Genomic DNA, 27,088 nt, shown 5'->3' on the forward strand with positions numbered 1-27,088 from the left:
TAAGATGGATCTCTAAATTTCTGGGACGTCTTCTAAGGATGAATCTATAAGTAATTACATTAATATATATTACATCCTATTATTTCGTGAACCAAATTAGTGATATTTTACCTGGAAATATAATAGCATATATCTCCAGTTGTTCTAACAATTTAAATGAATTAAAGCTTTTCGGGTCCGGTGCCCTAATAGCATCAATGATAATCAACAGTAAAATGCTATGTCTTCAAGGTAACGAAATGTGGCGCACAAAAGCGGAATCTTCCGAGAAAGAACTGGGACCGCCAGTCAGCTCCAAATGTACAGGCAGAATTCTGTATGATCTTAGCCGGCAACGGTGTTGGCCATTTTACGCCACGGGATCTTAGATTCCGCGGGAGGACAAAAACGTACACCTCTGAGTGGCGGTTTATCCAATCCCCGCACACGAACACTGGGGTGAAAAGACTCACAGTTAGGCGAATGCTTGCACTGGGACTCCATTACCGAAGTCCATGCCTTCCAGCCCTAAATGGCATGGCCAAAGCATATTGCGGGGTCCCCGGATTCCTGGAAGAATTCTGACATGATATAAAATGCATTGACATCCTTGGCTCAATTTGATCAGCATCATACTTTACAGGCAGCTGATACTGACACAATTCACTATGCTTCGTGGAAAGTCGCTCCACCTCGCACAGGTCCTTCTCACGGTAGCTCCTGCATTCATTACATACGGGTACAACCAAGCCGGAGTAGCACCCCTTGCCAATCTGCAGTCATGGTAACTTACCCCTTGAAGAGGTTATTTCAAGATTTGGTTCGGCTGATCAATTATGTAGGGTCACCACATTTCCAGAGATTGACACGCTCAACACCCATGGTGCCATTAAGGAGAGAAACTCAACAAGGAAAGGTGCAGTCATTGCCTCTTATCAACTGGGAGGCCTTCTTGGGGCGCTTGTGTGTGCACATGTCGGTGACCGCTTCGGCCGGCGAAAAACTGTCTTTATGGCTACTATTCTTACGATCATTGGGGAGCTGCTTCAGGCATCTTCTTATAGCATCATTCAGTTCACCCTGGGCCGAGTCATTCTTGGCATCGGGGTCGGGCAACTGAGCGCCACTGTACCGGTATGGCAGGCTGAATGCAGTTCTGCAAAGCATCGTGGTCAGCATGTGGTAGTAGATGGGATCTGTATGGTCCTAGGCTTCGTGATCACGAATTGGGTTTCCTACGGGTTCGGGAAGACGGCGGGTGAAACCCAGTGGCGTGTCCCATTAGCCTTGGCTCTTGCCTTTCCCCTGATTATTCTCGGGTCGTTGTTTATGATTCCGGAATCACCACGATGGCTAGTCATGGTATCCAAGAGGGACCAAGCAGCTCAAAGTTTAGCGGCATACAGGGGTCTCCCCGTCAACGATGACGTGGTTCAAAGGGAGATTGCGAGTATTGAGTCATCGCTGGAGCTCACAGCGCAATTCAAGAGCTTCACACTACGAGAGCTATTTATGGGCGATGATAAAGAACGTCTACTGTACCGATTCGCCCTTTGTCTTGTCATCCAATTCTTCCAGCAAATGTGCGGAGGAAACCTGATCTCCACCTACATTTCCACCATCTTCGAGGAGAATTTGAACCTTGATAAAGATTTGTCCAGCATACTAGGCGCCAGCGCACTCACTTGGAAATTCGTTTGCAACTTCATTCCGTTCTTCGCAATCGACCGTTTTGGCAGGCGCAAGGTGTTCATGCTCAGTGGGGCTGGAATGTGCATTTGCATGATAGTATTAACTGTTATGACCAAGTTCTCTGACGCCAGTCGGGGCCTCTCAATTGTCTCTGTGGTCTTTATCTGGCTTTTCAACATGTTCTATCCCATTGGATTCTCTGGCGCAAACTTTCTCTATTGTACCGAAGTTGCTCCTATGCGTCTGCGTGTGGCTATGTCGTCCGCATCAACTGCAAACAAGTGGCTGTGGAATTTTATTGTCGTGATGGTTACACCTGTGGCTCTGAATACAATCGGGTGGAGATACTATATTGTATATGCTGTTATCTCTGCCTGTATCCCAGTCACTGTGTATCTCTTCTACCCAGAGACCATGGGCCGCAATCTCGAAGCCTTAAACGAGGTGTTCCACGATGCTCCGTCCGCATGGCATATTGTGGCGATGGCGAAGAGGCTTCCGCAAGGAGACGTGACAGACGCGAATGCGCAGATCGAGGACGAGAAGTGTACTGTGGAGCAGAAGGAGCATGCTTGACTTTCTTGCCATTATTGTCTCTGTTTCTACTTTTTGTTATTTCCATTTCATTTTCATTCTTTCCCGAGCCGCAATAATGCATGTTTAGTTGTTTAAATGAAGATCACTCTGCATTGGCTATCCAGGTAGATTCCTATCACATTTGTGTAGAATAATGGAACGCCAGATACAGCACAAGGCACCAAGTTCAAAGTATCTCAATTGTGACTGTTCAATCACATAACCCGAGCCTAATGTCCACTATATATAACCAGCCACGGCTAATGATAAATAGGGAAGGCGGAGAGGTACCCAAATGAACTAATGCTATCTCGTACAACCTAATTACAAGAGCCCTGACAACCCTTCATAGTATCGCAATATAGCATATTTATTATATGACTTGATTTGCGAGTTCATAGGGACCAGCACCTTTCGGTCAACTACTTCAGCACGTACTAACGAAACAGGCATTGATGTTGGGCCATGGTGTCGCGAGGTACCAGTCACCGAGCGGGAATGGCTTTGTTCGATGCTCGGACTTATTGCCTTCTGTTGCCCTCATGTCCACATGGGCTGCGGTGGCGTGATCCGTTCCGCGGAAGCCCCATGAACATACAGTCTTTCAGCTAGGTAGTGGAGTGGGTACATTGTTATCGTGGCTGACGGACGGAACATGATATGCCGCGGAATAGTACCCATGGGATATTACATCAGGAAGCAGCTATCTTCTATCCGAACTCGCATTCTTGAAGCCAGTTATAATTCTAGAAGTACTACTATCACATAAGATAAAATATATAAACGAGGTTTATAGTATAACAACAAGTCTTTGGCATCTCGGAAAGCAAAATACTACGTTCTAACTCACCCGCTGGATACAAAGCATTTTAAGATTTCATGCGAAAGACCGACCATTTCGACCCGAACCAATCATGACACAAACATATTCGGTCATCCGGAGTGAACCCATCCCCGTCTTACCGAAAATAACTTACAGGTCGAAAGAATCGGTTCGGAAATCGATTCCAGCGGTATGGATGCGTGCCGGCACATCCAAAGGCCTTTTTCTCCATCGCCACCATCTTCCCGCGTCGACAACGCTGTGGGAACCGATTTTGCTATCCGCGATGGGCTCCAGTACGGGTCGTTCACGCCAGATTGACGGGATAGGCGGTGCATCCTCGACAACGTCCAAGGTCGCCATTGTAGAACGGTCGAGCCGTCCCGGTGTCGATGTCGATTATACGTTTGTGCAGGTGGCGCCGGATCAGCCACGGATCGATATGACTGGAAATTGTGGCAATATTGCATCTGGAGTGGGGCCGTTTGCACTGGATGAGGGTCTTGTCAGCGTCCCTGAGCGGGAGAAGGAGGTTTGTTTCCTTTGTGGTTTTCAGTGGGACTGTATGAGGAAGTCAGAGACTGACAGAGTCACAGATTGATATCAGGATTTACAACACCAACACTGGACAACATATCGTCGAAACAGTCCAGGTCGCGACCGACGGCTCGTTCCGGGAGGATGGCGAATATGCGATTCCAGGCGTTGGAGGCACGGCCAGTCCTATCAAAGTTGCATTCCTCAAGCCGTGCGGTAGTATGACGGGCCACATGTTTCCGAGCGGGAGGCACCAGGAGATGCTAACGGTGCAGTCCCGGGGATTTGGAACATTATCCGTGCGAGTCAGCCTTGTTGACGCCGCGAATCCGTTTGTGTTTGTTGATGCTGCGTCCCTGCCGCGAGAAGCCTCGTCCGCTATCACGGATGCTGCGGATCCAGCCTTCCTGGCATTGATCGAAGATATCCGCCAACATGGTGCGGTGCGGTTTGGCCTTGCTGAGAATGTGCAGGCTGCGAGCCAAGTCCGCGGAACTCCGAAGATTGCTCTTTTGTCTCCCGCCAGTAGTAATGTAGATGGCGTGGACGTCGAGGTGAAGGCGTTCAGCATGGGAAAACCCCATCCGAGTTTGCAGCTGACGGGGGCGGCATGTCTCGGCGCGGCGACAATCATACATGGCACCATTGCTTGGGACTTGGCCCATATCAAAGAAGGGAAGGAGATTCCAAAGCATGGGATGTTGCTAGGAGACCACCAGATCGCGGGCGCGGTGCCGGTCGGCATCCGCCATTCAGCTGGGGTCATCCATGCGGAGACGGTCCTGGGGATAGACAGGAAGGGCGGGATCGACGTGGACCGGGTAGCAGTATATCGAACGGCTCGACGGCTTTTTGAGGGCCGTGTATTTTATAGACCTTAAGACACAGCGGTTACGGGGTTCGCTGAAACTAGACTATGCCATCACTGGCCCAATTTAGGATGCAGTACTCATACCTAGGCAAGGAGCAAATACATTTTAGTTGTCCGTGAATGCATTATCCTGCGGAGAACCGTTGAACCCAAATAGCATATCGTCAAATCTGGGATAAGAGTACGCGTCCTCGTACGGCCCGACAACGGGAGCTATAGGAGCCGGAATGTTCGAATGAGATACCGTTGGACCAAAAGAGAGATCCATAGCTTCGCGCATCAGTCCGTCTGTGGGCCTGGGTTGTGTTCCGATAAAACTTTGAATGACCATTTCAATGTCTAGCTCGGACGGTTCAATCTCTGGCGGAGAGTCGTGGCTGATTGCAGGTGCCGGTCCCAAGGGTCTTTCGGTTGGCATTGTCAATTGGTCTGATCGGCCGTCCATACGATTGGGACTGTCGTCGTCTACAGTCGTGCAATCATCTAACCGAACACCCATGCGGTCCATGAGGTGTAAAATCACGTTGTGGGCTCGCCGCACTGCCCAGTTTGTCTCCTGGTTCTTCTTGAATATGTCGAGGCAGCTCTGGAGGTTAGTGTGGGCCCGACTGACACGCTCTCGTTGGGCTGCGACTCGGACGAATATTGTCGCTGCTACGTATGTGGCGTATGATATCAAATACGGTGCTCGTCGGATGGAAAATGTATTATCGTAGGCCTGCAGCAATTGAATGATGCTGGAAGCGGCAGTGGTGCAGGTGGTAAAGGAGCTCTTGGCCACCGATGGATCGGCAGTGTAAAGATGGCCCTCGGAAACAAACGGTCGGTGAAGCAGGATGACCAAGACATTGTACAGAGCAAGTAACGAGAGAACGTGTGGTGGCGGCACTATCCCCATGGGACTGTTGTAGCGCAGGTGATCTGGAAGGCTTTCGTACCATGTCTTCAACTGGCCATCGAGTCTGTTAAGGGTAGCGATGAGGTCGTGGGGCGACCGATTGGAACTTCGCTCTGAATAAACTTTGTTCAAAATCTCATTCAAAACTAGCGACAATTTACACAGCCACGTGAATGTCGACACGCTATATGCCGGGGATCCAGGGTATGACTGCACATCAGAATAAGCAAAGGGTTGCCAGGGCTCCAGCTCCTCATAACGGTCCAGGATGGACAAAAGGACTTTGGTATCAAAACTTTGGAGACTAGCGGGTCGCCCCTGGTATAGGGACTGGATCTTGTCCACAACAAAGGCACCCCAGAATACACGTCGTCGGATTTCGAGGTCTTCTGGCGAAAGACGGCGCATGTTGGGGAGCATCGTGGCGTCAACGTGCATGCCGAGGTCAATGATCATTCGAAATGCCGTACCAGAATAGAGCCATGCGGCGCTACGTTCGTCTCCCAGCGCGAAGAGAGAGCTCGTCATGACTAGCAGTGCCTGGATGGTCGTGATCTCACTCCGATCCAAGGCACTCCCGAGCAGCTCCTTCACCCTCATGCGAAAGGTCCACCCAGCCGTGCGAGCATCATCCGGGTCTCTACGCACCTCGGGACGATTACTGAATTTGGCCGCCCCAAAGTATATCGCATTCAGGAGCAGTTTGGAAAAGTAAGGCCCGTTGGTGGCCATATCACGCATAAAGCTCGGGCGATGCGTTATCAGGAAGGAGTGGTGCTGGCGATTCCAATGCAGGGACAGCAGGTGCATCCCCAGCTCAGGATCTACGCCATCAAAGTCCAACTTTCCTTGCTGGAAGTTCAACGTTTCCAGCTGCCCTTCGACATGAGAATATTAGGGTCCGCGAGTAAATATCTGTAATGGGCAAGGGTGTCGCTACTCACTTTGATAAGCGGCCTCTCCCATCAGTTGTTGCTGAATGGGCTCCACAGGACCGGGGCGATTGGCCAGTTGGGCCGAGCCATGACGGCTGACGGGGGCACCGTCAAAGAGGGTACTGGTGAGGCCATGGTAGCTGGAGTCTCCGTTGGCGGAGATAAAGATGCCGGATACAACAGACTGCGGATGATCCATCTTGGTGGACTCCGACTGTTGGTGGAGATCTGCATCAGGGGTTGCCTGTTCTCCATGCGCCGGCGCGGCACTTCCGTCGCCAAGTCGCTGCCGAAGTTGCTCATTTTCGGTCACCAAGTGAGCGATCCAGGCTTTGGATGGCCTAGGCAGGTCAGGTAATCAGCATCTTCTGCACACGGATTCAATTTCGCGCACCTGGGCCTTGCAGGGCTAGTCATGTACAGGCATTCTTTGCCGTAACCTTGACAATTGGAGCATGTTGGCTTTTCGTCGCAGCGCAACTATAACAGCCGTGAGCGGTAGGGCACGGTCGGAGGGGGCGAAACAGTGGATCTCAACTCACCTTCCTCCGGCGACAGAAGCTGCATGCCTTGGCTGCTCTGCGAGAACGAGACGACGGAACCATTCTTTCCATGGCTTGACAGGGTCTCCGTGGAGAGCATGAGACACGGACAGGGGAAAAGAAGATGGAAGATGGCAGATGGAAGATATACGTACCGGGTTTGCACGGAAGGACAGGTTCCGCGGCAATTCATCCTCCGTCGGCAAATCCCGCAATTATTGTGGAGATTTGGTATCACAGTTTACTAAGTACCTCAATATAGTTACTATAAGTTGGTGCAAACAATTGGACTACTCAGCAGCTAACCATTGTCGCTCTATTACTGGTACTTGGTATTATCATGGCTGCCCCTGGCTCAACAAAGCCGCAAAAGGTCGGCTCATCTCCCTCCAGCGACCGGGAAGGACATTAACCAATTTAACTTGTTCGCAGCATTACACTCCACAGTGGGTCTCTCTGGTTGCCGGCGGAGTGGCTGGAGGGGTGGAAGCTGCGTGCACGGTAAGTAACTGATTCCTTCGGGCTTGCAGCATGTTAGATGCAGGACTGACAAGATGATGAATAGTACCCCTTCGAATACGCAAAGACCCGCGTGCAACTCTTGAGGAGCAGCAAATCGACCCCCTCCAACCCATTTCAACTCATATATACCGTTGCGCAACGGGAAGGCATCGGTGCTTTATATACCGGATGTTCTACGCTGATCATTGTGCGTTCTGATCTAATCCTCTTTCGCTAGGGATAAAGATTTAATAGTTCGCAGGGCACGACGGCCAAGGCCGCTGTGCGATTTGTTTCATACGACACCTTTAAGAACTCCCTTTCCGATGAGCGTGGATCGCTCTCCCCAGCACGGGGCATTCTGGCCGGCGTTGTCGCAGGGGCCACAGAAAGTGTTCTGGCCGTAACGCCTACGGAAAGAATCAAGACAGCACTGTTTGTGTCCTGCTTTCCACACAATTCTCAAAGCCATTTTCACTGATTGACGAAGGATCGACGATGCGAAAAACGCCAGGCAGTTCCGATCGAGTCTCCACGCCACGCAAGTCTTAGTTCGAACCCACGGTTTGGGCGAGCTCTACCGGGGACTTGTGTCCACCACGCTAAAACAGTCAGCAACATCGGCCGTGAGAATGGGCACGTACAACATCCTCAAAGAAATTGTCAAGGCACACGACATTCCGCCAACTGTTCTCACTACCTTTTGCATGGGAGCCGTGGCGGGAGTCGTCACTGTGTACGCGACGCAGCCTTTTGACACGATCAAGACGCGGGCGCAAGGGGTCCAGGGGGCAGGGCTTGTTGAAGCCGTCCGGAACATACGGAGTGACTATGGAATTCGGGGTTTCTGGAAGGGCAGTTCAATGCGGCTGGGCAGGCTGCTTCTGAGTGGCGGGATTGTCTTTTCGGTGTATGAGAAAATGACGTTTCTGCTGCATCCGAGTGTGCGGGTCGAATGAATGTTCAGCAGATCAGATGGAAATCTACTTCTTAATTTCATCATTTCCTACTAGATAAAAATATAAGAAAGACAGCAAAAGGAAAAGGGAAAAGAAGAAAGAAAAGGAAGGGGGCAGAAAAGGGGAAAAATGAAAGAACGAAACAGCCCGAAATCTTGTAGAGTTTCAATGAGTGTAATTTCTAGAATCCCCATGTAAACAATGTTTATAGACTTACTTCAGTATCCGGCCAATAGGATCATATGAATATATCTATTCAAATTCTGCTTCTCTCATAGTCCATCTCTTCTCCAAAAGCCAGAAGCCTTTTGATATGTATAGTACCGCCCAGCATACATTATATATCGATGGTTAGTTTAACTTCTCACAAGACGCTACAAAAGTATAATGCCTTCCAAGCATGACCAGTCCAATCCGTCCATTTATGAATAGGTGATCTCAAAAGTCCCGTCCTTCCTATGTTCTACATTGGCGAGCAGCGCGCCATCGGCATTCAAAAATCGAAGCATGCCCGCATGCTGGATCGCGTTGGTAAAATCCACTATCTCACCTTCCTCGGCGTCATATGCACAAACCCAAAGTTGGATTACGGGCGCAATGACAGCAAATTGAATTGCATTGGCATCGGTGGGAGCCGGATACCACAACTAGATTAGCTGCTTTCTACCATAGGACAAGGGAACGGAGGAACATACATAAGCAAAAGGCCTCGTGCCCACACTTCCATCGGGCAACCTGTTGCCCTTGGCCATTCCATACACGATGTATTTCCCATCCGATGGAGAAAGGTCACCACCGAAATCAAACCGTACCATGTCCATTGGTGCAGTCTTCTCTTTCACCGTCATGAGTGGGTCGCCTGTTTCGTTTTTCGTGAGGCCAAAAGTACCTGTAATACCCTTATTTAGACTCTAGTATCACTGCTTATTCCTTCCAGCCTTTGACAACTCCTATAAAGAGATGATAATGGGGTATACATACTTGCAGGCGTCGTGGGAGTCGCGGGATCAGCATCTTTTACATCGATCGATGTTACCTTCACGCCAAACCCGGGTTTCTCAGCGGTAGTCCCAACCCCTTTGCTAGTATTAATCTGGTGTATCTAATTGGAAGTGTAAAGGTGGGTAGAGTATGTCACGCACATCCGTATAGTTGATACGTGGTTGATGTATCCCACGTCTGTTCGGTGTCGAGTTCCTTTGCGTGCCAGACAAGACATCCCCCTTCATGCTTATTGTTGTTGCTTCCGAGGGTCATCATGGGTGGACCGGGAATAATGACATATTTCTGTTTGTGGCCGGAGTTGTTCACGACGTGGATGGTATGGTCAGGCATGTTTCCAGGCAAGTGACTGAGGTAATGTAGAAGGCAGGACTATTTTGGGAGTAAGGGTCAAAAGGTAGTAGTCGTTGGTGCTACTTATATCGCATCGATGTGGTATCTTTTTCGTACTTTCAAGGGCAAGGTGTGGTGGTCATGACTCATTAAACGCCGTGAACGGTAGTTGCATTTATAAGGTAGCATCGGGTCTTCCCAAAGGCGGAACTCCTAGTATCATCATTACATCTACATTGGTTTTTGTTTCATTCTGGAGGCTTCTATGTTTTTGGCTGTGAATGTGGCTCTGCCAGGTATGAGGACGTCTACTAGTGACGAGGTAGTAATAGACTTTCCACACTTCTATGGTGTCTATGTTTCGACTGTTCGTCCTCCGAGGATATTCGGGCGCTAAAATCGAAGTAGCATCTTCCTATGAGTTGCTCTGTCACCCAAATGTGTTAGGTTGGGTTTTAAAACACTCGTAAACCCCAAAAAGAGACGTAAGTTAAACCGAGCTTATTTATTCTGGGGCATCGTCAACATCATCAGGGCCGTCTTTGGTCTACCTACTTCCACAGATTGGTGCCTTATTAATGCCTTCTGAAGCCGAGGCCCCACCATCCGAGCTGTGCCAACGAGAATAATAGCCTTCCCTTGGCCGGCTATTGTGAAGACGCTCGGGCATTGTTAGAAATGCTAATCTGTCCTTATTGTCATTACAAATTAAGTAGACTCCCGAGATGGTGGGTCAAGACGGCTGTCCAAGGTTGCCGACAGTTCGCAAGCCACAGCCGTTCTGTCAACCAAGCCTCGAAAGCATTGCCGCAGATCTTCTTACCAGACCAACTAATTTTTGGTTGCACAGGGCCTGGTTTCTGTCGGGAGGGAAAGGAACAGCAAAAGTCCTATATAACAGTTAGTCAGTCCGGCTTACAAGCAGTGGAATACAAACAATATTGCAGAACGGGGGATTCAAGCCAAGAAAATGATACCCATGCCCAATAACGCCCGAATATCAGTGAACCATAGTAAGAAAAAACCCATTGTGTATTAGTTGCTTGATCTGGCCAGCAACTTACATGAAGCGTGCGTGCACTTTCGTCTATTCCCTTATAAGAGCAGGATCCTACTTGTAAAGCTAAGATCCCTGGTGGGCTGGCTTAACGTAATTCTCTCTGATATTATTCCGGACTTGATACGACAATGGTTTGATACCATATAGATGATAAGCATTGATGGTAAATTGTCTAATCACACAATTCAAATGGTGAGCGTGATACTAGCTATTCTGTGACACTAACTGAACACAATAAGCTGGAAGGCTCCGGGCTTAACTAACTAATTTCCGGGCTGACTCAGGATGAGGGATTCAAAATGCTGCCATGCTGGAGTCATGTGACCTCGGCTAACTAAGTAAGTAATGGACTAGTATTACATTCCAACCTCTCATAATATTTATTGATGGGAGGAGATGCCTCAGTTGAACCTTATTGGGCCATTATGAAGGAGGGGGCGGGTAATGTGACCGTGGATTACATTAGTCGAGACAGTATCAGGGATTGAATGACACAATCCGATGACACAGTCTCCATTGGACGAACGACCTTCTCATTTATAATCTACAAGGTAAAATATAGGAAATAGTGAGCCGAGTGTAATGCGTGACTAGAAAGGGTCGGAATAATTGAAGTTGAAGCACTGTTTACTGTTGAGCTGATCGGCAACAACAGCAACGAGGTGAACAGCACTGGTAACATTCTTCTTCAGCTATACCCACATTCTATTCCATCTTTGTTTAGCATATTTCGGTAGTTCGCACAAACCCTCTTCCATCATGATCGCCATAGGAAATATAAATCCATGATGTTCTTATAGTACTTCACTTACCACTGATGTCATCAGCATTTCTAACCGAGTAATACAGTATGGTTTTGGTAGCACTTATCACAGGAGGAAGTAAGTTACCATTCCCATATGCCCATGCCCATGGTAATGGCCGACCGTGAATAACCATTCTTAGCCAGTGGCATCGGCCTCGATGTCGCTCAACAACTCGACCTCACCGGCCTCTGGAAAGTTCACATCATTGGTAGCAACTTGGAACGCGGCAAAGCGGCCGTTGTGTCGCTTAAAAATACCACATTTCACCAGGCTGATGTGACAAAGTACGAGCAGCAGGGCAATATGTTTCAGAAGATCTTCAACGAGGAGAAGAGATTAGACTTTGTCTTTGCGAATGCCGGCGTCGCCGAAGACACGGTCTTCTTCTCCAAGCATGAAACAGGAATCCCGCCACGGCCTGATATTGCTGGACTAACGGATATTAACTTGACTGGTGCCATCTATACAAGTTACCTCGCCATGCACTATTTTCGCCGATCGCCGGAGGTGACGATGGGGAAGAGTAACCTGATTATCACGTCGAGCATCGGTGGGTTATATCCATGCATGCATACGCCGGTATATTCAGCGACAAAACGTAAGTACACGATGCCGCCATGGCGGATGCAAAGCTAAGAATTCTAGATGCTTTGGTTGGGTTTACACGCTCGATCGGTAAACAATTGTGGAACGAAGGCGTGAAAGTGAACGCGATCTGCCCAGGAGTAGTCATCACATTCTTGATTACACCAGAGCTGAAGGCTTACTTCTCGGAGAAGATCCTGATCACTACAAATGATGTGACCAACGTGATCTTCAAGCTAATCTCGCAAGACGACGTGACAGACTCAAAGGGGACGTTTGTCTCGCGCGATCAGCTTCATTCGCAAGCAATCCTAGTGTCCGGGGAGAAGTACTACTGTGTCGACGTGCCAGAATATTTTGATGAGGAGACGCAACTAACTCATCAGCAAATGATGGGTTGAAGATGCCGGACGTTACTCTTCGTTTATATAGTTGGCAGGCGTCCCGGGGGTCTTGCTTCACGACGATTGAAGTAATAATGACCTTGGAAAGCCGAGTTGAGATGGTTTGCACCTCATCATTAGTCTCAGGTCATGCTTTGACAATATACATTTTGATAGAAATTGGACCCACCAACAAGCGCTGATCGATCCTGCACATATTTCACTGTACCCACCAGTCCATCGTGTTTCCAAATTGCGTAATCAGTCTTCAGTCGGAACGTATTTTGCATGATGGGCGATAGTAGTGGAAAATCAGTCACTATATGGGCCGGGGAAGGATTAGCTTCGACTCGACCATCCCTCTTCCTTGAATCCCCGCGCCTCTTAAGATGAGATGTAGGTCGCTATTGATTCGAATGGCTGATCTCAGTTCGCTCGCTTACACTCATAATCTTTCTACCTGGGTGACGTACGACCTTTTACATAAAGCATACAACGTGATGACCGATGTGAGGGTTACTATTGCTCTTGGACCCATATAAATAATAATGTCTGTACACAGATATCGTTCCCGATAAGATCAAGTTAATAAGAATAAAGGGAAGAAAAAAAAGGGGGGGGGGGGGAATTTACTCTTTCTATGTGGACGTAAATGACTGCGTGCCAGTAAAGCTTTATTAGTGTGTTCGTGAGGATTGCAGCAAGAAAGGATCCAGAGTCTAGTGGGCCTCATCGAGCATAGTCCTAGGACTGACCAGCTCTGTAAGGTGACCAAGAGAAGCCTGATATTCTCTTTCTGAGCCAAGGGATCCCATTGCCTACTTGGCGACCGCTATAGAACTTCACCAGTGACTGCTCCCATGGGATTAGTGTGAACGAATTGAGCACTAGAATGAAGTAGCATCTCCGAAGCGTCTAGACATAGCTCCAATATTGAAGTCAGTATCTTGTATGCATTACACGATGCCTTGATTTGTCAGGCCAATTATCGTCTAATATATTAATTCTAGACAATAGTTCGCTACACGAAGTATATTTTCGTAGTAATTTTTCGCAATATCGCGTCTGTGAGGGCATTACAGGCTCATGTGATATACTATACTCCACGACACTGTTATAAATCTGTGGTCTCTATGTAGCCACGTTGCTACTACGTATGGTAGCTTCCAGCGGGTAGACTGAATTCTCAACAGTTACGCCGTCATAGACCCGGTCAAATCGCTCCTTCAACTCAGAGGGCTTCTTCCACTCATATTCTGGATCACGCAGCCAGAGTCGCAGGAGGTGCCGCCTGTCGAGAAAGGATAATCAGCTCTACTTCTCTTTTAAGCATCTCGACGCCAGGATACTTACTGTTTCTCGTTGGAGTCGGTGAAGGCACCCCTAGCGTGTAAGATGCTCAAGTTATTGGCAAACTGAATGTCGCCCTTGTGAAAATCCAAAGAAATGGAGTGAGCCTCAGCAGTGAAATGGATCGCGTCAAGCGCTTCTGCCTGGGCCTCAGTGAGTGGCGGTATATGGGCTGATCGCTTGCAGTCCATGTACCCTGTCAGATTTCGCCGCGAATACTGAATCATCAATCGCTCTGGGTCTTTCCCGGTGGCAGACTGGTAATAGAGAAGCGGCCGTAGCTTGTATACATCGCCTGTTGGCGCGAAGCTAAATGCAGACATGTCTTATCAGTCTCTTGCACCGGAACCTATGCCATTCTGCAGCGGTGGACTCACTCATCGAACGGCCAAGGCTCAGACAGCGTCTTGATCAGGTCTGGTCGTGTAGCTGCTAGGACATTGTACACATGGCAGGTACTGGCAAGGTAACTCTCGCCACCCCAAGCACCCTCATTCAGACAGAATAGGGCGATGACATCACCAGCATCCGTGTGGAACACTTGCTTGTCAGCCGTCACCACCGGACCAGGAATGTCCTTGGAGTTGCATGATTGACTCAGATCCTTGACATGAGCTATCATAACGTCGGCTGGCCTTCCTTGCCACTTACTATCCTGGCGACCGCGGATAGGGGCGACGTGTGATGAAAGACCAGTGTAAATTATAACGTTCTCTTCGCGTGTGTACTTGTCGACTGGCAGACCCCGGATGACTTTGAAGCCATGGCCTTCGTGAACCTGCTTCGAGATATCGCGCAATGTAGTATGCAACTTTGGCAGTGGGAAGGTGTTCGGACAGATTTCGCCCATTGGCTTTCCTAAGGCTGATAGAGATTAGGATGAGTCGGAGCCGATGGTCCAGGAAGCATGGAAAATAATCACATACACTGGAAGTATCGGAGAGCCCCATCTATCTCAGAGATATCCCCAGTGCTGAGTTGGTAGTTCCAATCATATCTATCAGCAATGGTTCTTGCATCCCACACTAGGTCACCTGACAGCTGTGTAGGGAAACCCTCAGGAAGATGCATGGTCAGCTCTTCGGTTTCTTGTCTGCGCTTACTACGCGCCAGATATTTGTCATGATCAGGCATGTAGTCAATATCAGCCTGCTGGGAAATCGTAGAGGCAACCATGGTGGGCGAAATATGACCAGGTGTTCAAGGCACGCAGGAGTGCAGGAATCCGATGTGGATAGAGACGTGACAGATGTTGCATCTAAGGACACTGAGTTTTATATTACTCAGGGAGATGTATGGCGTGATAGTACATCGTGAAGCCGGGCTACCTCATTTGCGATCATGTAGGGCTATCTAAGAGAACTGTCCAATGGTTGGACTTGGAATGTAGTTCTCTGTAAGAAATGACAACTGCGGCATGTCGGGGTCAGTATCGGGGTGTCGGCGTCACTGTCGGCGTTCCAAGATCTTTGCGCCGGCGTACAGAGGACCCGCTCATCTGATGAGTTGACGCCATGAATTTTGGTAATAGACTATCAGTCCAGTTTGAACCCCATCAATTACCACCGTCTCGTATGAGTTGCCATAGAGTAAGAAAGGTTGATAATGATGTTGGCACTGTGATGCTAGTCCTTAGTTAATTAGTCATGTTCCCGTCGAGTCTTAAATTGTCGACTCCCTGCCCATAACCGAGACCTATTGCAATTGGCCGTTAGGCTTGAACAATCTAGTATCAGAGCGCAATAATGTCGTAATTATGGAGAAAGATTATGTGATTACTTTATACCGATGATGTTAAGTAGGCCTTCTATCCCACAGCTCCATTGAATGCTCGCGAGACACTAATTTCGGAGTCGGAGTAAAAATCGGAGTCTCACAAGTCACAACCGTTTCCGCCGGAGAGAAAAACATCGCACAGCGGGCGGTGTGGCATTTGGTGCAGAAATTTGCAGTCACCGATGCCTCAGGATGCCGACTCCGACATCATCAAATCGACTAACAGCGAAATCAGGCAAGCTCCCTGCCTGTGATCCATGCCGAGCGATAAAGCTGCGGTGCGACCATGACAAACCGGTTTGCTCACGGTGCAGGGAGCGTGGCCGAAGTGGTGATTGCACCTATCGTTTACGACCTTTCAAAAGACCATCTGCTCGGGCTGCAAACTGGCGAAGGCAAGAGAATGATCAGTCTCATAATACTGGAGTCACGGCCGATGAAACTGTCAACCCTCCAGCAGCTTTCCAATACCCCAACCCAGGCTATTTAGGCTCGTCGAGTCATACAACGTTCTTCGATCAATTGCAAATCCAGAAGACCGCAGAATTAGGCCCCACGGCTGAAATCAGCTCACACCCAAATCCGGCCGATGACTATATCTTCGATGACACCTGTATCGCCAAAGGTGCCGAGCTAATTCTCGAACTGCACCGAGAATCATTGATTCCACAGTTCACTCAGCTTTTCAGAAGATGGATAGCTACGGGGACCAATCTTGCTTTAGCTGGCCCATTGACTACGCCCTGCGCATCTACAACTTCTCACCTAATCTCAAACTTTGATGGAACACATGCATCGGCCGCGACTATTTCCAAGCGCCTCTTCTACAACTCCCGCTGCCCTCTCCGTCTCAACCATGACACAACATTGGACGAATACTGTGCTAACTTTTGTGGGCCTCATGCGCGATGGGAGACCTTGGGTCTTTTTTGTACCGCTGTCTGTCGAGCCTCTATTGACTTGACTTATGCAGAACCAATGTATAGCTCGGAGCAACAGCGTCGTAGAATTCAGAAGTTGACACTCTCATACTCGGATCGATTCTTGGATCTATGTTTACCCCTTGATTGTATGAATGACCTTCAACTTTTTCTAACCTACGAAAACTTCATATCTCATTCGCAGGTTGATGGCGACCAAAGTACGTGATTCCGATTCCCCCCCCCCCCCCCAAAAGACAAAGGAAAAATGAAATTTCAGCTACACATGTAATATCAAATACTAACTTGATATGATTCCAGGCTACTTGTCCTGGAGGAAATTGGGGGATGTCGCAGCGGCTCTATTTGCCCTTGGTTACCACCAACAGCAAACAGAATCCTTTCGTGCAGCTCCTGCATTCCTACGAGATCTGCGTCAGGCCGCCTTCTGTCGAGCATACTCTGCCGACAAAAATGTTTCCATTTTTCTTGGCCGCCCACCTCGAATCCTACGTAGGTTTTGTCATTTTTACCTACCGGGTGATCATGATGCGAATTCACACGAGGCATCCCGCAGCCCAGCAGTTTGGCTTCATACTCAAAAGCTGGACTTTGCTACTGATTCGAGATGGGCTGGTCTCTGTGCCATTCTGAAGGATGATATATTGGACCTGTTCACCGAGGACAATTATGATGAAAGGGCCCGAAGAGCATGGTAGGTTTAGTGTTCCGTGTTAATAACCCTTAGTGTGGTACTAACCCCAATAAGGCTGATAGAGGCGGATATCCAGGCCCAATGGCTTGCGGTTCCTCGAAGCTGCCGGCTGGAATGTGGCCTTAAAGCCTGTGATCGACGACCAGTAGAACGAGACTTCATGGTTAATATGAAGTTGAACTACCTACATGTCCAATTCCTTCTGAGACTTGCATTAGTCCGCCCTATGTCTACGGAGCCCGACTCGGAGTTGCTCGAGATTTCCTTGAAGATGCTGGGCCTTGTTGTAGAAACCATTCTACTCAAAGACCAGATAGTGAACTCTGGTACATCGCTCGTATGGAAGGTGGGTTACGTTTGCATCAAAACTTGCAATGTCCTGTCTAATGAGAACGATTTCGAAGGTCGCATACTACGGCTTGTCCGCTGCGGGAATGATATGCCTAACTCTTGTCAAGCGCTCATTTGCCATCCAGAGCTTTACAACAAGCTTTTCGAAGATATTCCAAGAACTAAGCATCCTTGCCGCAGAAATCGAACGCGGAACTTTAGTATATATAGACTCACCCAACTATGCCTTGCTAGCTCGCGCGACACAAACCATAAAGGCTATCCTGGATCGGATGATGACGCCTTCCTCGGACAATACGATGGTCGCTTCAGATAACCGAATTGAACATCCAACTGCCTCCGAGCAAAGGGAAACTCTAGATGACGGATCCTGGTGGTTATGGGACAATACCAACCTCCAAGAATTTGAGCTCAGTTTCTGGCACAATCTTGCTGGCCACCCGTCGCTAAACCAATAAAACACGCTTCCATACTGATAGTACTTTGATTATGGTCAGCTATGCATTGGTTTCGCGTCAGCTTGTAGGGCTTAGTTATGGTGAGCTGTATTTACCAACAAAATGACGTGGATGTCACACATGGTAGAATCTTAATGAAGAGTACGACATTGGTTCCTTGTCTGCAGATTGCATTGGCGGATTCTACTGCCACTAAATGGTTAACTAAAGGCCTTGATACTAGTTTACTGGCCTTTTTCTATTGCACAGGTATTACAGCTCGCTGCTGTGCATTAATTTACACATTAGGGTATCCTGGCATGTATAACTTGATCATTGTGGGAAGCGGAGCTTTACTATTCGATCTGAATATAGCCCTCAGTCTTCCGATACCTTGTTGTAAAATATGAGGTTATGACTATTCTATCTATTTGATCATTACTCGCCTAACATTGATAATATCTTTCAAAACATCCAGTTTCTGACTGCTTTGAAGAAAGCTAACGACCATGTCACACACCTTAGCTGACCATTGTTCGGACATCCCTCGGAGACATGCAAGCCGCGATCATCAACGTTATCTTCCCGCTGGTATCGGTCTGTTTCCAAGTCAATATCACCAAGAGGAACAAGCTTGGTTTTCTTGTAAAGCTTCCAAATCAAGAATAGGGAGCCCATGATTGGGATCTCAATATAGTATGATACAAACCCAGCGGCATCGAATCTTGGACTAAAGGATTTCCAGCCCTGTATGAGTACCAGAAAGAGATTCAACCCGGCTGCGAGCGCCGGGCCCCACGGGTACGTGACATTTTTGAAAGGTAGCAGGTGTTCGAGGCTTTGATGTCGGACGGCGGACCGGAAACGCAGCGAAGTCAGGCAGATGAAGAACCATGATATCTGGTTTGACACCCCCACCAGATTCTGCAGCCACGACCAGACCTGACCGGCACCAATCTTACTTGCCCCGAAGCAGAGGGCACTGATAGCTGCGGTCGAAAGGACTGACACCCATGGGACATTGTATCGGTTAAGGTGGCCCAAGAAACGAGAACCGGGAGTGTGACCGCTAATGGCAAGGGTGTAGAGAAGGCGTGCGCCGGCGAAGAGGACGTGATTGGCAGCAGATATTGCACTGGTCATGATTACAGCATTTATAAAGCTGCCCGCCACGGTACTGCCGGCTTTGTCGAAGACAATAGTGAAAGGGCTGGTGGAAGCACTCTCTGTCGATAAGCCAGGATAGTTGTAAGGAATATCGAGACCGATGATGATGATAGATACGACGTAGAAGAGAAGAATGCGCCAGAAGACATTGCGGATGACACGAGGATAGGTCTGAGATGGATCCCGTGTCTCGCCAGCTGTAACGGCCACATTTTCGGTTCCGCCACTAATACTTAAAATCAGCGATCATAATCCAAATTTGCTTGGGCCATGCATGTGAGTGTTACTAAGCAAAGGAAGCTGTCACAAAAACGGAAGCGAAGCCTCCAATCCCCCCGACAAAGGGCGCGTCCCCGGTGTAGAAGTATTTAGCGCCCAGGTATGTTTGATCAGTATTAGCGCCACAGTTCACAGCAATCCCAACAATGATGAAGACCTGAATGATATAAGATGGAGGCACGGATGTAAATGACGGGCTTGCGCACATACAATGATGGTCACGACTTTCAGTAATGACAGCCAGTATTCGATCTGGAGGGATGATTAATAGGATGTCACATCTCACTCTTCGTTATCACCAAGATACCTCTCCAAAGACTCTGACTGAGCAGATATTCAGGGTCAGAACAAGCGCAAGGCAAATGAGGCTTAAGCCCCAGCCAGGGAAATGCTTCGTCCAATATTCCAGCAAGACTTGCAATGCTATAATGTCTGAAGCTGTGGAGACGGCGTCATTTGCCCAGTAATTCCACGTTAAGGCGAATCCAAGCGCATCATCGACGAAACGCCTGGTCAATGTCAGCAAGAAAACCCAGAGCGACGCTTTCATTGATGCTCGGCATACCCTGAAAAGGTGCAAACGAGCCTGCAACAGGCATGAATGCTACCATCTCTCCCAAAGAGAGCATGGTGAGGAAAACAATGCCACCGCAAATAGTATATGCCAACAGTATCGACGCGGGTCCTCCAGTTGCCAGCGCCTCGCCTGTTCCCAAGTATAGCCCTGTTCCTATAGTACCCCCAATGGCAATCATCTGAACTTGTCTAGGGGACAATTTTCGAGCAAGTCGATTCGGTCTAATATCCTCTAATTCTCCATCCATAGGACCAGCTGGAGGGACTGGTCTCGGCGTACTGCCGGGTTGCAGCTTTTCGGCGTCGAAAAATGACATTTTGGTGGGCGAAAGCAGCGGTGCTCTTAGAAATTCATATACTGCTGGTCAACGGGCGTTGCTTTGTATATATGTTACCGGATGTGAGGATGCATTCAATACTGAATGATTGCCACTGTTGGAAGCTGTGGGTCTATCAACCCCCGCTAGCCAGTCGGCGGGAGGACAAATGAGCAATCCAACCTTCCTGCTGTCGTCATTCGACACTCCGAAGCCTAGGGTCAATGGGGTTAGCTGATATTCTAACCCGTGGCCGCTAAATGCAGCATTTCCTTGACGTATTGCCAACTTGCATGCTATCGAGGTGGGCGCTAACCATGTATATTTTAACCGTACTACGAAACTTCCTACATTGGCATTTGATTATCAATTTAGAATCGAATATGACCGTATAATGGGAGTTTGGGTGTTCACACAAATGGAAACTAGATGTATATAAATGTCTTCCATGTGGCTGTGCATCTCAATCACATACAGGTCGGCTTTCATGCCTGCTCGTGTTCTTCGTTACTACCTATTCTAGTAGTATTAACATTACCTCAACCGTGACTGCGCCCAACAAAGTATTATAGCCATCGATATGCTCCCTTGTGCTCCCTATGTTACGAAACTTAAAAGTTTTTACCTGCTACTTATACCTAGAGCTGCTTTCGAATCTTCGTAGATGGCTGGTTTTCTTGAAGATTTCCAGGGAATCCCAGAGCCTTCGTAGTACAACACCTCCAAGCTATTTAGCAAAGACCAGATGCATAGTCAAAGATACAATGAACAACTAGCCATTAACATTTTAGGCATGCGGGGATCGCAAAATAATGATGCATGATGAGGCAATCAATTCTGATTGGCGTTACCCAAGATAAAGAATATGTCTGCAGCGAGGTATCTGATACTTAGATTAATGGTACCTAGATTGCTGAGTATGATCCTCTTCCTGCATGCTTAGGTTGACGCTAGGGAGAAGCCATCGCGTGTCACATTATTAGTCTGGAAGAAATAGATTCAAGCTATGCTGTCAGTATATGGAAACTGTGAGACTTGTCTTGCTTTGGCTACTTCGAAGCTCATGCTGGATCGGGTTGTTCGGGGTAGTCTAGCAGTAGGAAAATTTATGTGTGGGTTTTATTGGAGTATTAAACGTCTAGTAACATTTAGGGAGATTTCCCGTAACATTTTCTGTCGAGATCCCGGGGATATCGTTTGAAAGCCCGAGGTCGAAAAGGCTTACTCCGAGAAGAAAACGGTACATGGTTTAGATGTGGCAAACAAACATCTGACTGGGTGTTTTGCCAGTCTAAATGAAGATACTGTCATTGTGGTAACATACTATCATCGGTCCGGGTGGGCTTCAATGGTCATCTACGATGGCCCCTAAAGATGAGGACCACCGCAAAATCTAGTTACCCAGCACTGTCATAATTGTATTAACTAGTGAAGCTCTGATACTATCGACGGCAGGTATCTGCTGGATTTCTGCAATTGCATCAAGTTTACATTAGACTGACCCCTTTTTAAATCTTAGTGCTGAATCCGTTCTTTAAGGGATAACTAGCACGCTCTGCGTATTACTGTAGGCGGATGCATTTATAGTACATCCCCCAGTGCAGTCTCTCGACCTGAAACAACTGACTGCTACCTGGACACCTAAAACTTGGTCTGACACATGAATTGAATCATCACTACATACGTAGCGGAGCTTCAAGGCGCATCTCTTGGATGAGTTCGGTCAGAGTACCTTGGATGTTCAATGACAGAAACAACCGTACTATACACGTCAATCAGTAGCTACTACAGAGCTGTAGTAACCTAAATCGCGCACCCACAGTGTGCTCAATACCCGAGGATCATCTTCGGGGATGCGCAGATGCAGCCACAAGAGACTAATCACTAATCGGGACTAGGGGTCGGCTAGTTCTCCGATATTGTCGAGGGAATTGAAAGGGGCGGCCGAGCACCCTTGGTCCAAAATCACCTCTTATACCATGTTCCATGCTCCTTTCCTTTCCCCTCGGTCATTTAATACCACTCTCCCGAAGGACAATTGTGTTTTATGATTTGAAGTCTTTTGCCTCTTGATCAAAGCCATCCACTCCCATTGGGTTGCAAAAGTCCAAGGTCTCCAGTTCAATGTAAGTCCTCTATTTGCGAGACAGTTATTTAAGAAAAGGCCTGTTCTAACGGTTTACGAAGACAGCAAGATGATTGTGACGCGCGGAATATCATTGACAAACTTTGTCGTGGCATCGTCGGCACTCGCATTCCAAGTTTTTGTTCTGTATCCATGGCACAAGCAGCTCGATGACGGATTCGAGGCCCTTAAGAAAGAGCACCTCCGAGTCTTAAAGTCTCTTGAACAGCTACAACATGACAGCCGGAAGCAGCTTGACGGACGATTGACTTAAAATATGGATGGATCACTACGGCGAAATGTGGCGATAGAATAGACGGATAGGGTTAATCAAACGCGGCATAGACACGGCCTCCTTCTCGATAGTAATGTCGGATTGCATGAGCCAGCGGAAGGTATTACTCGGGATAATGTACAGGAGTCTTACAATGAGCTTATCGTGTGTCTTGTACTTTCCAGATTTGAAACAGCGATGTATTACTGCCTTGAAAGTCGAGAGCCTGTAACATTAAGCCACTCTTTCAACTTGATGGTCGAGCGATGCAAGCTATGTGTTAATTGAACTACGATGCATCATTTTTCGAGGAAATGACCGCCGCAGAAAATGAAGGTTTTTTGGTTCGCATATGGCCGCTATGATCGGAGCGAACTCCGGTCCGGTCGGTGTTGGTTTATTGATACACACATAACCCCCCTTGGGTAACGGGATAGGCGTAAGGTAGAAATTCATTATTATCTCATAATAAGGCAGGCATCGATGTTGCTCCCATCATTGGTCAATGTGGGTCTTTCCAGTGTATTTCACAATACGAACCCCTTTTGAATAATCTGGCCGGAGATCGTTCGTATCAGTCGGATCCGACTGATAAGGAACCTTGGGTCGATCATTGCCCCAATGGACAAGAATCAAGAATAGGTCTTTGCTACCAGTAGGCTCTTACATACTTCCCTGTCCCTTCGTTAACAACATTTTCCCGGCTTTCCAACACGCCGGCTAACTAATTACTAATTCTACTGTGTGACTTGTCAGCTGCGATTGTCAAGATTCATGCCACAGGCATTATTTCCGAAGCGTCGGGAATCTAAAAGGTTCGTCACCCAGACAGTCAAGTCTTACTCATCGGAGAGTGCAGATACATGCATAATAAACTCTTTGTCTTTTCATCACCTGTCTTACCGAGGGAGCATCATTGGGATCCTTGCAGAGGAAATGGGACCATCTGCCGAAACTGGAGCCCTGGCCAAATTGCAGGGTCAACGAGCTATTTGGGAATCGGAGGTCCATGACTAAAGTCCCATGCAGAAATATCATTTGTGTGAATTGAGCCAACGAATACTGGTATGTTGAGATGGATGGACTTCACACGCCACACTGATACAACCACAAGCCTGTTCACCAAGATCTTGCTCGGCTGATGGTTGAAATTGTGGCGGTAAACTAGCTAGCTATCGCCAAATACGTAGTGCATAAGCAAAACCTGCAGGTCACGCCGACAGTGGCCGGAAGGTATTGAAGCACCGATACATTCCATGTGTTAGGGATATTTCTCCATCACGCATTGAATATCAACATGCCGCCCAGAAGAATCCGTGTTTACTGTTAACGAGTCATCTTTCACTGGTGAACAGGCGTCCATGCGAAACGTAATGCAAGTAGATGGCTAACAATGAGATCTGGATGCGCTAGTGTCTTGAGCATGGAGCTGATCCGAATACGAGGAACATGAACATATATCAAAATGTAGCAAGTCAAGCTGAACGTTATGTCTCAATGTCCACGGAGTAGGTCTTGGTAGTCGGGAAGCTCCCGATAGATTCAATTCCCAGGACAGAACATTTTATCCCTTATCATGCTACTACAATCATAATAGAAAGGTAAACCGCTACATTACGTACGGAAAACCTCGCCTTTATGTGTTTATCAATTGAATGTTGAAGAATCTCGTACATCTAGTAGATTTTATAAGAGTCTAAGCTATACGGCGAAATCCGATCAAGGATCCATGTAACGCTCTAATCAGTACAAGTTATTGATCACATCCCTGGACATGTTGGGAAATACGAGGCCACTCACTAGACAGTGACCTCTGTCCCGATAACGCTGTGACTGTCGCGGATAATGCTGTCCTTAACCCACGGGCCTGCACTGAGTATGATATCGAGGGTGGCACATACCTGGAGACCAGAATACTAGCTTGTGGTTCTTATCATGATTCTTAGTGACAGGGAAGACCGCATTTTGTAGCCATTGTAGAAACAAACGCGGAAATGAGTAATCTGTCTGAAGCTTCCTGCTCAGTCATTAAAGACAAAACGTAGGTGTCCTAGTGTTTCTCGCCTGTACAATAAGTATGACGCAGGTCTTAAGACGGTGTGACATGTGCTCTACTCTGTCAGGCAGTTATCTAACATGGGTAAGACACCGTCGGCGGCTAAGAAATAACCTGATTCTGCGAGGTTGAGTCGTTCTTTTAGTGAATCAGGTGATTATGTGGCACAACGGCCCTTGCAGCGTGCAATTAGGGGCACATCGCCAGAACCTTATGGTGGACCGACGACATAGCAGACATGTGATGACAGAAGCCAGAGAGGAAGTTGCGCAGTGATATACTCTACATGGCTTATAGCTTCAGTTGGTATGGTAGTGTCTTCTTATGGTGTATTGCTGATGGTCGCCGTGTGTGTAATAGTTGAATCCATGTATCTAGCATCCCAAAACGTGGGATGCTGACGGTCACGACTGCTTATCCATCACCATATGACTTCATTGTATGCGAAAATGAATATTCTTTAAAAACCATAGAAATAGCACTGGCATGAAAAGGCCACCTGTCATGACGACGGCACGGGGCTACTAAGCAGCGCATTCCCCAACCCAATGACCTAGGCTTTCCAAAATCTTTAAAATCAGAAATAGAAACGCAACCTCAACATAGATTGAATTACAGTTGACGCCCAGGGGAAAGGGGTACATAGCGGGTCGAAAGTGTACATCTTACCATTACTGCTTATCCCAGCGCGTGCAGTTTCATAACCACATAAACATATTAGGTCAAGTTTGATTACCCCCGATCCAATTTTCCTTGGAGGTTGCCATCTTCTAACAAGCTGCCAAACATTGCAGCTTCAAATAAGTAGGTAACTTGGAGTGCATTTTGACAGGCATGGGCTATTAGCCAGCTCATCTCACTGACCAGACCCTTCGAGTATGTTGTTGCTATTGTAACCGAGAGCTGTTCAACTAAGTACTGCTCCATTTCCTCGTCAATATTACCAGCTGCCGCATATTGCAGCACGGCTGGTGAGAGGAACCACCACAAAGTTGACAGGCTCGGGTCAGACCATGATTGCAGTTGTTGCTGTACATGATCGCAGTATACATGCCCATTGCAGGCGTTCGGCAGGGGTCGGCTGAAACCAGTTGTCCGGTATTCACTATCGAATGTTTCGCCAAAGTCTGCCTCTTGCTGGCAAGTATTTGTTTTCCGTGCCTTGGGGTAGCCGAGCAACGCCCTGCGAAGGAAATTATGCCTGCCATTAAGGATATGCCAGGGGTAAAGTGCCATGGTCATTTTTGCGCATGGATCGGACCAGCGTTCAGTCAACATTCTCGCACTGTTATGCGCGCATGCATCATAGACAGGTCTCAGCTTTTCTTCAGTGATAACGCCCTCGTCACATATATCTGCTGTATTTAACAGCGCGTTGAGTAGCTCTGAGTTGAGGATATCGGATCCGACATCCACAATGTCTGTTAACGGAACACTCTGCATCAAGTCATGTGCTGTAGCGGCACAATCAAAGCCGCGTGCTATCGCCTCAACGCCACACGGCCAGATAGAACTCTCGCATATCCATAAAGGTAGCGCCTGGTCACGATTGACGCGTGCCACTTTCCCCGAAAGTTGTGTGACGTATTGCTCCTCTAGTGATGTCTTTTGTCTCATGTATCGCAGGGCCAAATCCGCGGCGGTCCTTCGATCTCTGCCGGCTGGCGTAACTAGCGCATGGGGGTCATGAATCGCCTGTTCGAGGGTCTTAACAAAGTCGGGAAACACTTGGTGATAGGCATGCTCCCAAAAAAAAATCATGTCAACACAGTAGTTCGAGTAGAGTGTGTGGGCGTCGTAGGCTCCACACAACATATTGAACAGGCCACTTCCGAAGAGTGCGGCTCGCGTTAAGAGCGGCTCAGGCCAATTCCGTGCATTCAGCAATTCGACCACCTTCTCTGGCTCTCGTGCCAGTCCATTGCCTTTGGATGGTAATATCTGTCCATTATGTTGTTGATCAGCCATTGCTGCAGCTCTGGTGATAAACTGAGATTGACTACCGGGCAATGAGTAGTATTCGACGTTGAGGGTTCATTTATTGCCTCAAAGATAGACCTGAGTTTCTGCAGGCCGCTATCAACCATTCTTTCAAGTCGAGGAATGGAACAATCATCCATTAGGTTCCGACATTCTTCATATCCGTCCACTGGAGGAGGTTTTGACACAGAGGTATTGCCCCAGAAATAAGATGGGGTTTGCTTGACAGCTTGGGTGGGCTTCATCGTGTTCTTTATAAAGGTTTCTTTGATCCCATTTTGCT

The 27,088-nt window shown here is 47.9% G+C and overlaps 11 protein-coding genes across 11 annotated transcripts; 6 read left to right on the forward strand and 5 right to left on the reverse strand.

Annotated features, from left to right (window-relative positions):
• Positions 1-647: 647 nt before the first annotated feature.
• BO87DRAFT_404042 (sugar porter family MFS transporter) lies at positions 648-2,247 on the forward strand (the record flags this gene model as incomplete). Its single annotated transcript, XM_025625826.1, has 2 exons — positions 648-763; positions 822-2,247. 2 exons carry the CDS (start codon positions 648-650, stop codon positions 2,245-2,247), a joined length of 1,542 nt encoding a protein of 513 aa, XP_025483110.1.
• An 807-nt stretch (positions 2,248-3,054) lies between these two features.
• BO87DRAFT_456004 (DUF453-domain-containing protein) lies at positions 3,055-4,488 on the forward strand (the record flags this gene model as incomplete). Its single annotated transcript, XM_025628696.1, has 2 exons — positions 3,055-3,602; positions 3,667-4,488. Exons 1-2 carry the CDS (start codon positions 3,162-3,164, stop codon positions 4,486-4,488), a joined length of 1,263 nt encoding a protein of 420 aa, XP_025483111.1. The 5' UTR covers positions 3,055-3,161.
• Positions 4,489-4,584: 96 nt separating this feature from the next.
• BO87DRAFT_456005 (uncharacterized protein) lies at positions 4,585-6,948 on the reverse strand (the record flags this gene model as incomplete). Its single annotated transcript, XM_025628697.1, has 4 exons — positions 6,854-6,948; positions 6,706-6,791; positions 6,321-6,652; positions 4,585-6,254 (listed from the first exon to the last, which is right to left on the reverse strand). The coding sequence occupies exons 1-4, from the start codon at positions 6,923-6,925 to the stop codon at positions 4,585-4,587; spliced, it is 2,160 nt and encodes a 719-aa protein (XP_025483112.1). The 5' UTR covers positions 6,926-6,948.
• A 233-nt stretch (positions 6,949-7,181) lies between these two features.
• On the forward strand, positions 7,182-8,313 carry BO87DRAFT_351486 (mitochondrial carrier; the record flags this gene model as incomplete). The annotated part of the gene is made up of 5 exons (XM_025621133.1): positions 7,182-7,226; positions 7,286-7,354; positions 7,419-7,562; positions 7,617-7,789; positions 7,845-8,313. Exons 1-5 carry the CDS (start codon positions 7,194-7,196, stop codon positions 8,311-8,313), a joined length of 888 nt encoding a protein of 295 aa, XP_025483113.1. The 5' UTR covers positions 7,182-7,193.
• A 252-nt stretch (positions 8,314-8,565) lies between these two features.
• BO87DRAFT_413066 (uncharacterized protein) lies at positions 8,566-9,702 on the reverse strand (the record flags this gene model as incomplete). Its single annotated transcript, XM_025626544.1, has 5 exons — positions 9,456-9,702; positions 9,295-9,390; positions 9,009-9,202; positions 8,864-8,960; positions 8,566-8,618 (listed from the first exon to the last, which is right to left on the reverse strand). Exons 1-5 carry the CDS (start codon positions 9,646-9,648, stop codon positions 8,566-8,568), a joined length of 633 nt encoding a protein of 210 aa, XP_025483114.1. The 5' UTR covers positions 9,649-9,702.
• A 1,788-nt stretch (positions 9,703-11,490) lies between these two features.
• Positions 11,491-12,632, forward strand: BO87DRAFT_373351 (SDR family oxidoreductase). Its single transcript, XM_025622520.1, has 3 exons — positions 11,491-11,589; positions 11,654-12,112; positions 12,160-12,632. Exons 1-3 carry the CDS (start codon positions 11,559-11,561, stop codon positions 12,498-12,500), a joined length of 831 nt encoding a protein of 276 aa, XP_025483115.1. The 5' UTR covers positions 11,491-11,558; the 3' UTR covers positions 12,501-12,632.
• Positions 12,633-13,553: 921 nt separating this feature from the next.
• BO87DRAFT_373352 (TauD/TfdA family dioxygenase) lies at positions 13,554-15,135 on the reverse strand. Its single transcript, XM_025622521.1, has 4 exons — positions 14,759-15,135; positions 14,210-14,696; positions 13,836-14,141; positions 13,554-13,773 (listed from the first exon to the last, which is right to left on the reverse strand). The coding sequence occupies exons 1-4, from the start codon at positions 15,006-15,008 to the stop codon at positions 13,614-13,616; spliced, it is 1,203 nt and encodes a 400-aa protein (XP_025483116.1). The 5' UTR covers positions 15,009-15,135; the 3' UTR covers positions 13,554-13,613.
• A 665-nt stretch (positions 15,136-15,800) lies between these two features.
• Positions 15,801-18,467, forward strand: BO87DRAFT_327186 (uncharacterized protein; the record flags this gene model as incomplete). Its single annotated transcript, XM_025620173.1, has 4 exons — positions 15,801-16,749; positions 16,850-17,243; positions 17,298-17,589; positions 17,648-18,467. The coding sequence occupies 4 exons, from the start codon at positions 15,801-15,803 to the stop codon at positions 18,050-18,052; spliced, it is 2,040 nt and encodes a 679-aa protein (XP_025483117.1). The 3' UTR covers positions 18,053-18,467.
• Positions 18,275-20,370, reverse strand: BO87DRAFT_448032 (uncharacterized protein; the record flags this gene model as incomplete). Its single annotated transcript, XM_025628277.1, has 4 exons — positions 18,275-19,424; positions 19,486-19,634; positions 19,785-19,986; positions 20,060-20,370. 4 exons carry the CDS (start codon positions 20,368-20,370, stop codon positions 18,497-18,499), a joined length of 1,590 nt encoding a protein of 529 aa, XP_025483118.1. The 3' UTR covers positions 18,275-18,496.
• A 1,969-nt stretch (positions 20,371-22,339) lies between these two features.
• On the forward strand, positions 22,340-23,119 carry BO87DRAFT_351497 (uncharacterized protein). Its single transcript, XM_025621134.1, has 2 exons — positions 22,340-22,496; positions 22,558-23,119. The coding sequence occupies exon 2, from the start codon at positions 22,566-22,568 to the stop codon at positions 22,767-22,769; it is 204 nt and encodes a 67-aa protein (XP_025483119.1). The 5' UTR covers positions 22,340-22,496; positions 22,558-22,565; the 3' UTR covers positions 22,770-23,119.
• A 493-nt stretch (positions 23,120-23,612) lies between these two features.
• On the reverse strand, positions 23,613-27,050 carry BO87DRAFT_393911 (uncharacterized protein; the record flags this gene model as incomplete). Its single annotated transcript, XM_025625084.1, has 3 exons — positions 23,613-23,757; positions 25,838-26,766; positions 26,826-27,050. The coding sequence occupies 3 exons, from the start codon at positions 27,048-27,050 to the stop codon at positions 23,613-23,615; spliced, it is 1,299 nt and encodes a 432-aa protein (XP_025483120.1).
• Between the last annotated feature and the right edge of the window lie 38 nt (positions 27,051-27,088).

Source organism: Aspergillus neoniger, assembly GCF_003184625.1.
Source record: "Aspergillus neoniger CBS 115656 unplaced genomic scaffold BO87scaffold_5, whole genome shotgun sequence".
Classification (NCBI taxonomy): Eukaryota; Fungi; Ascomycota; class Eurotiomycetes; order Eurotiales; family Aspergillaceae; genus Aspergillus; species Aspergillus neoniger.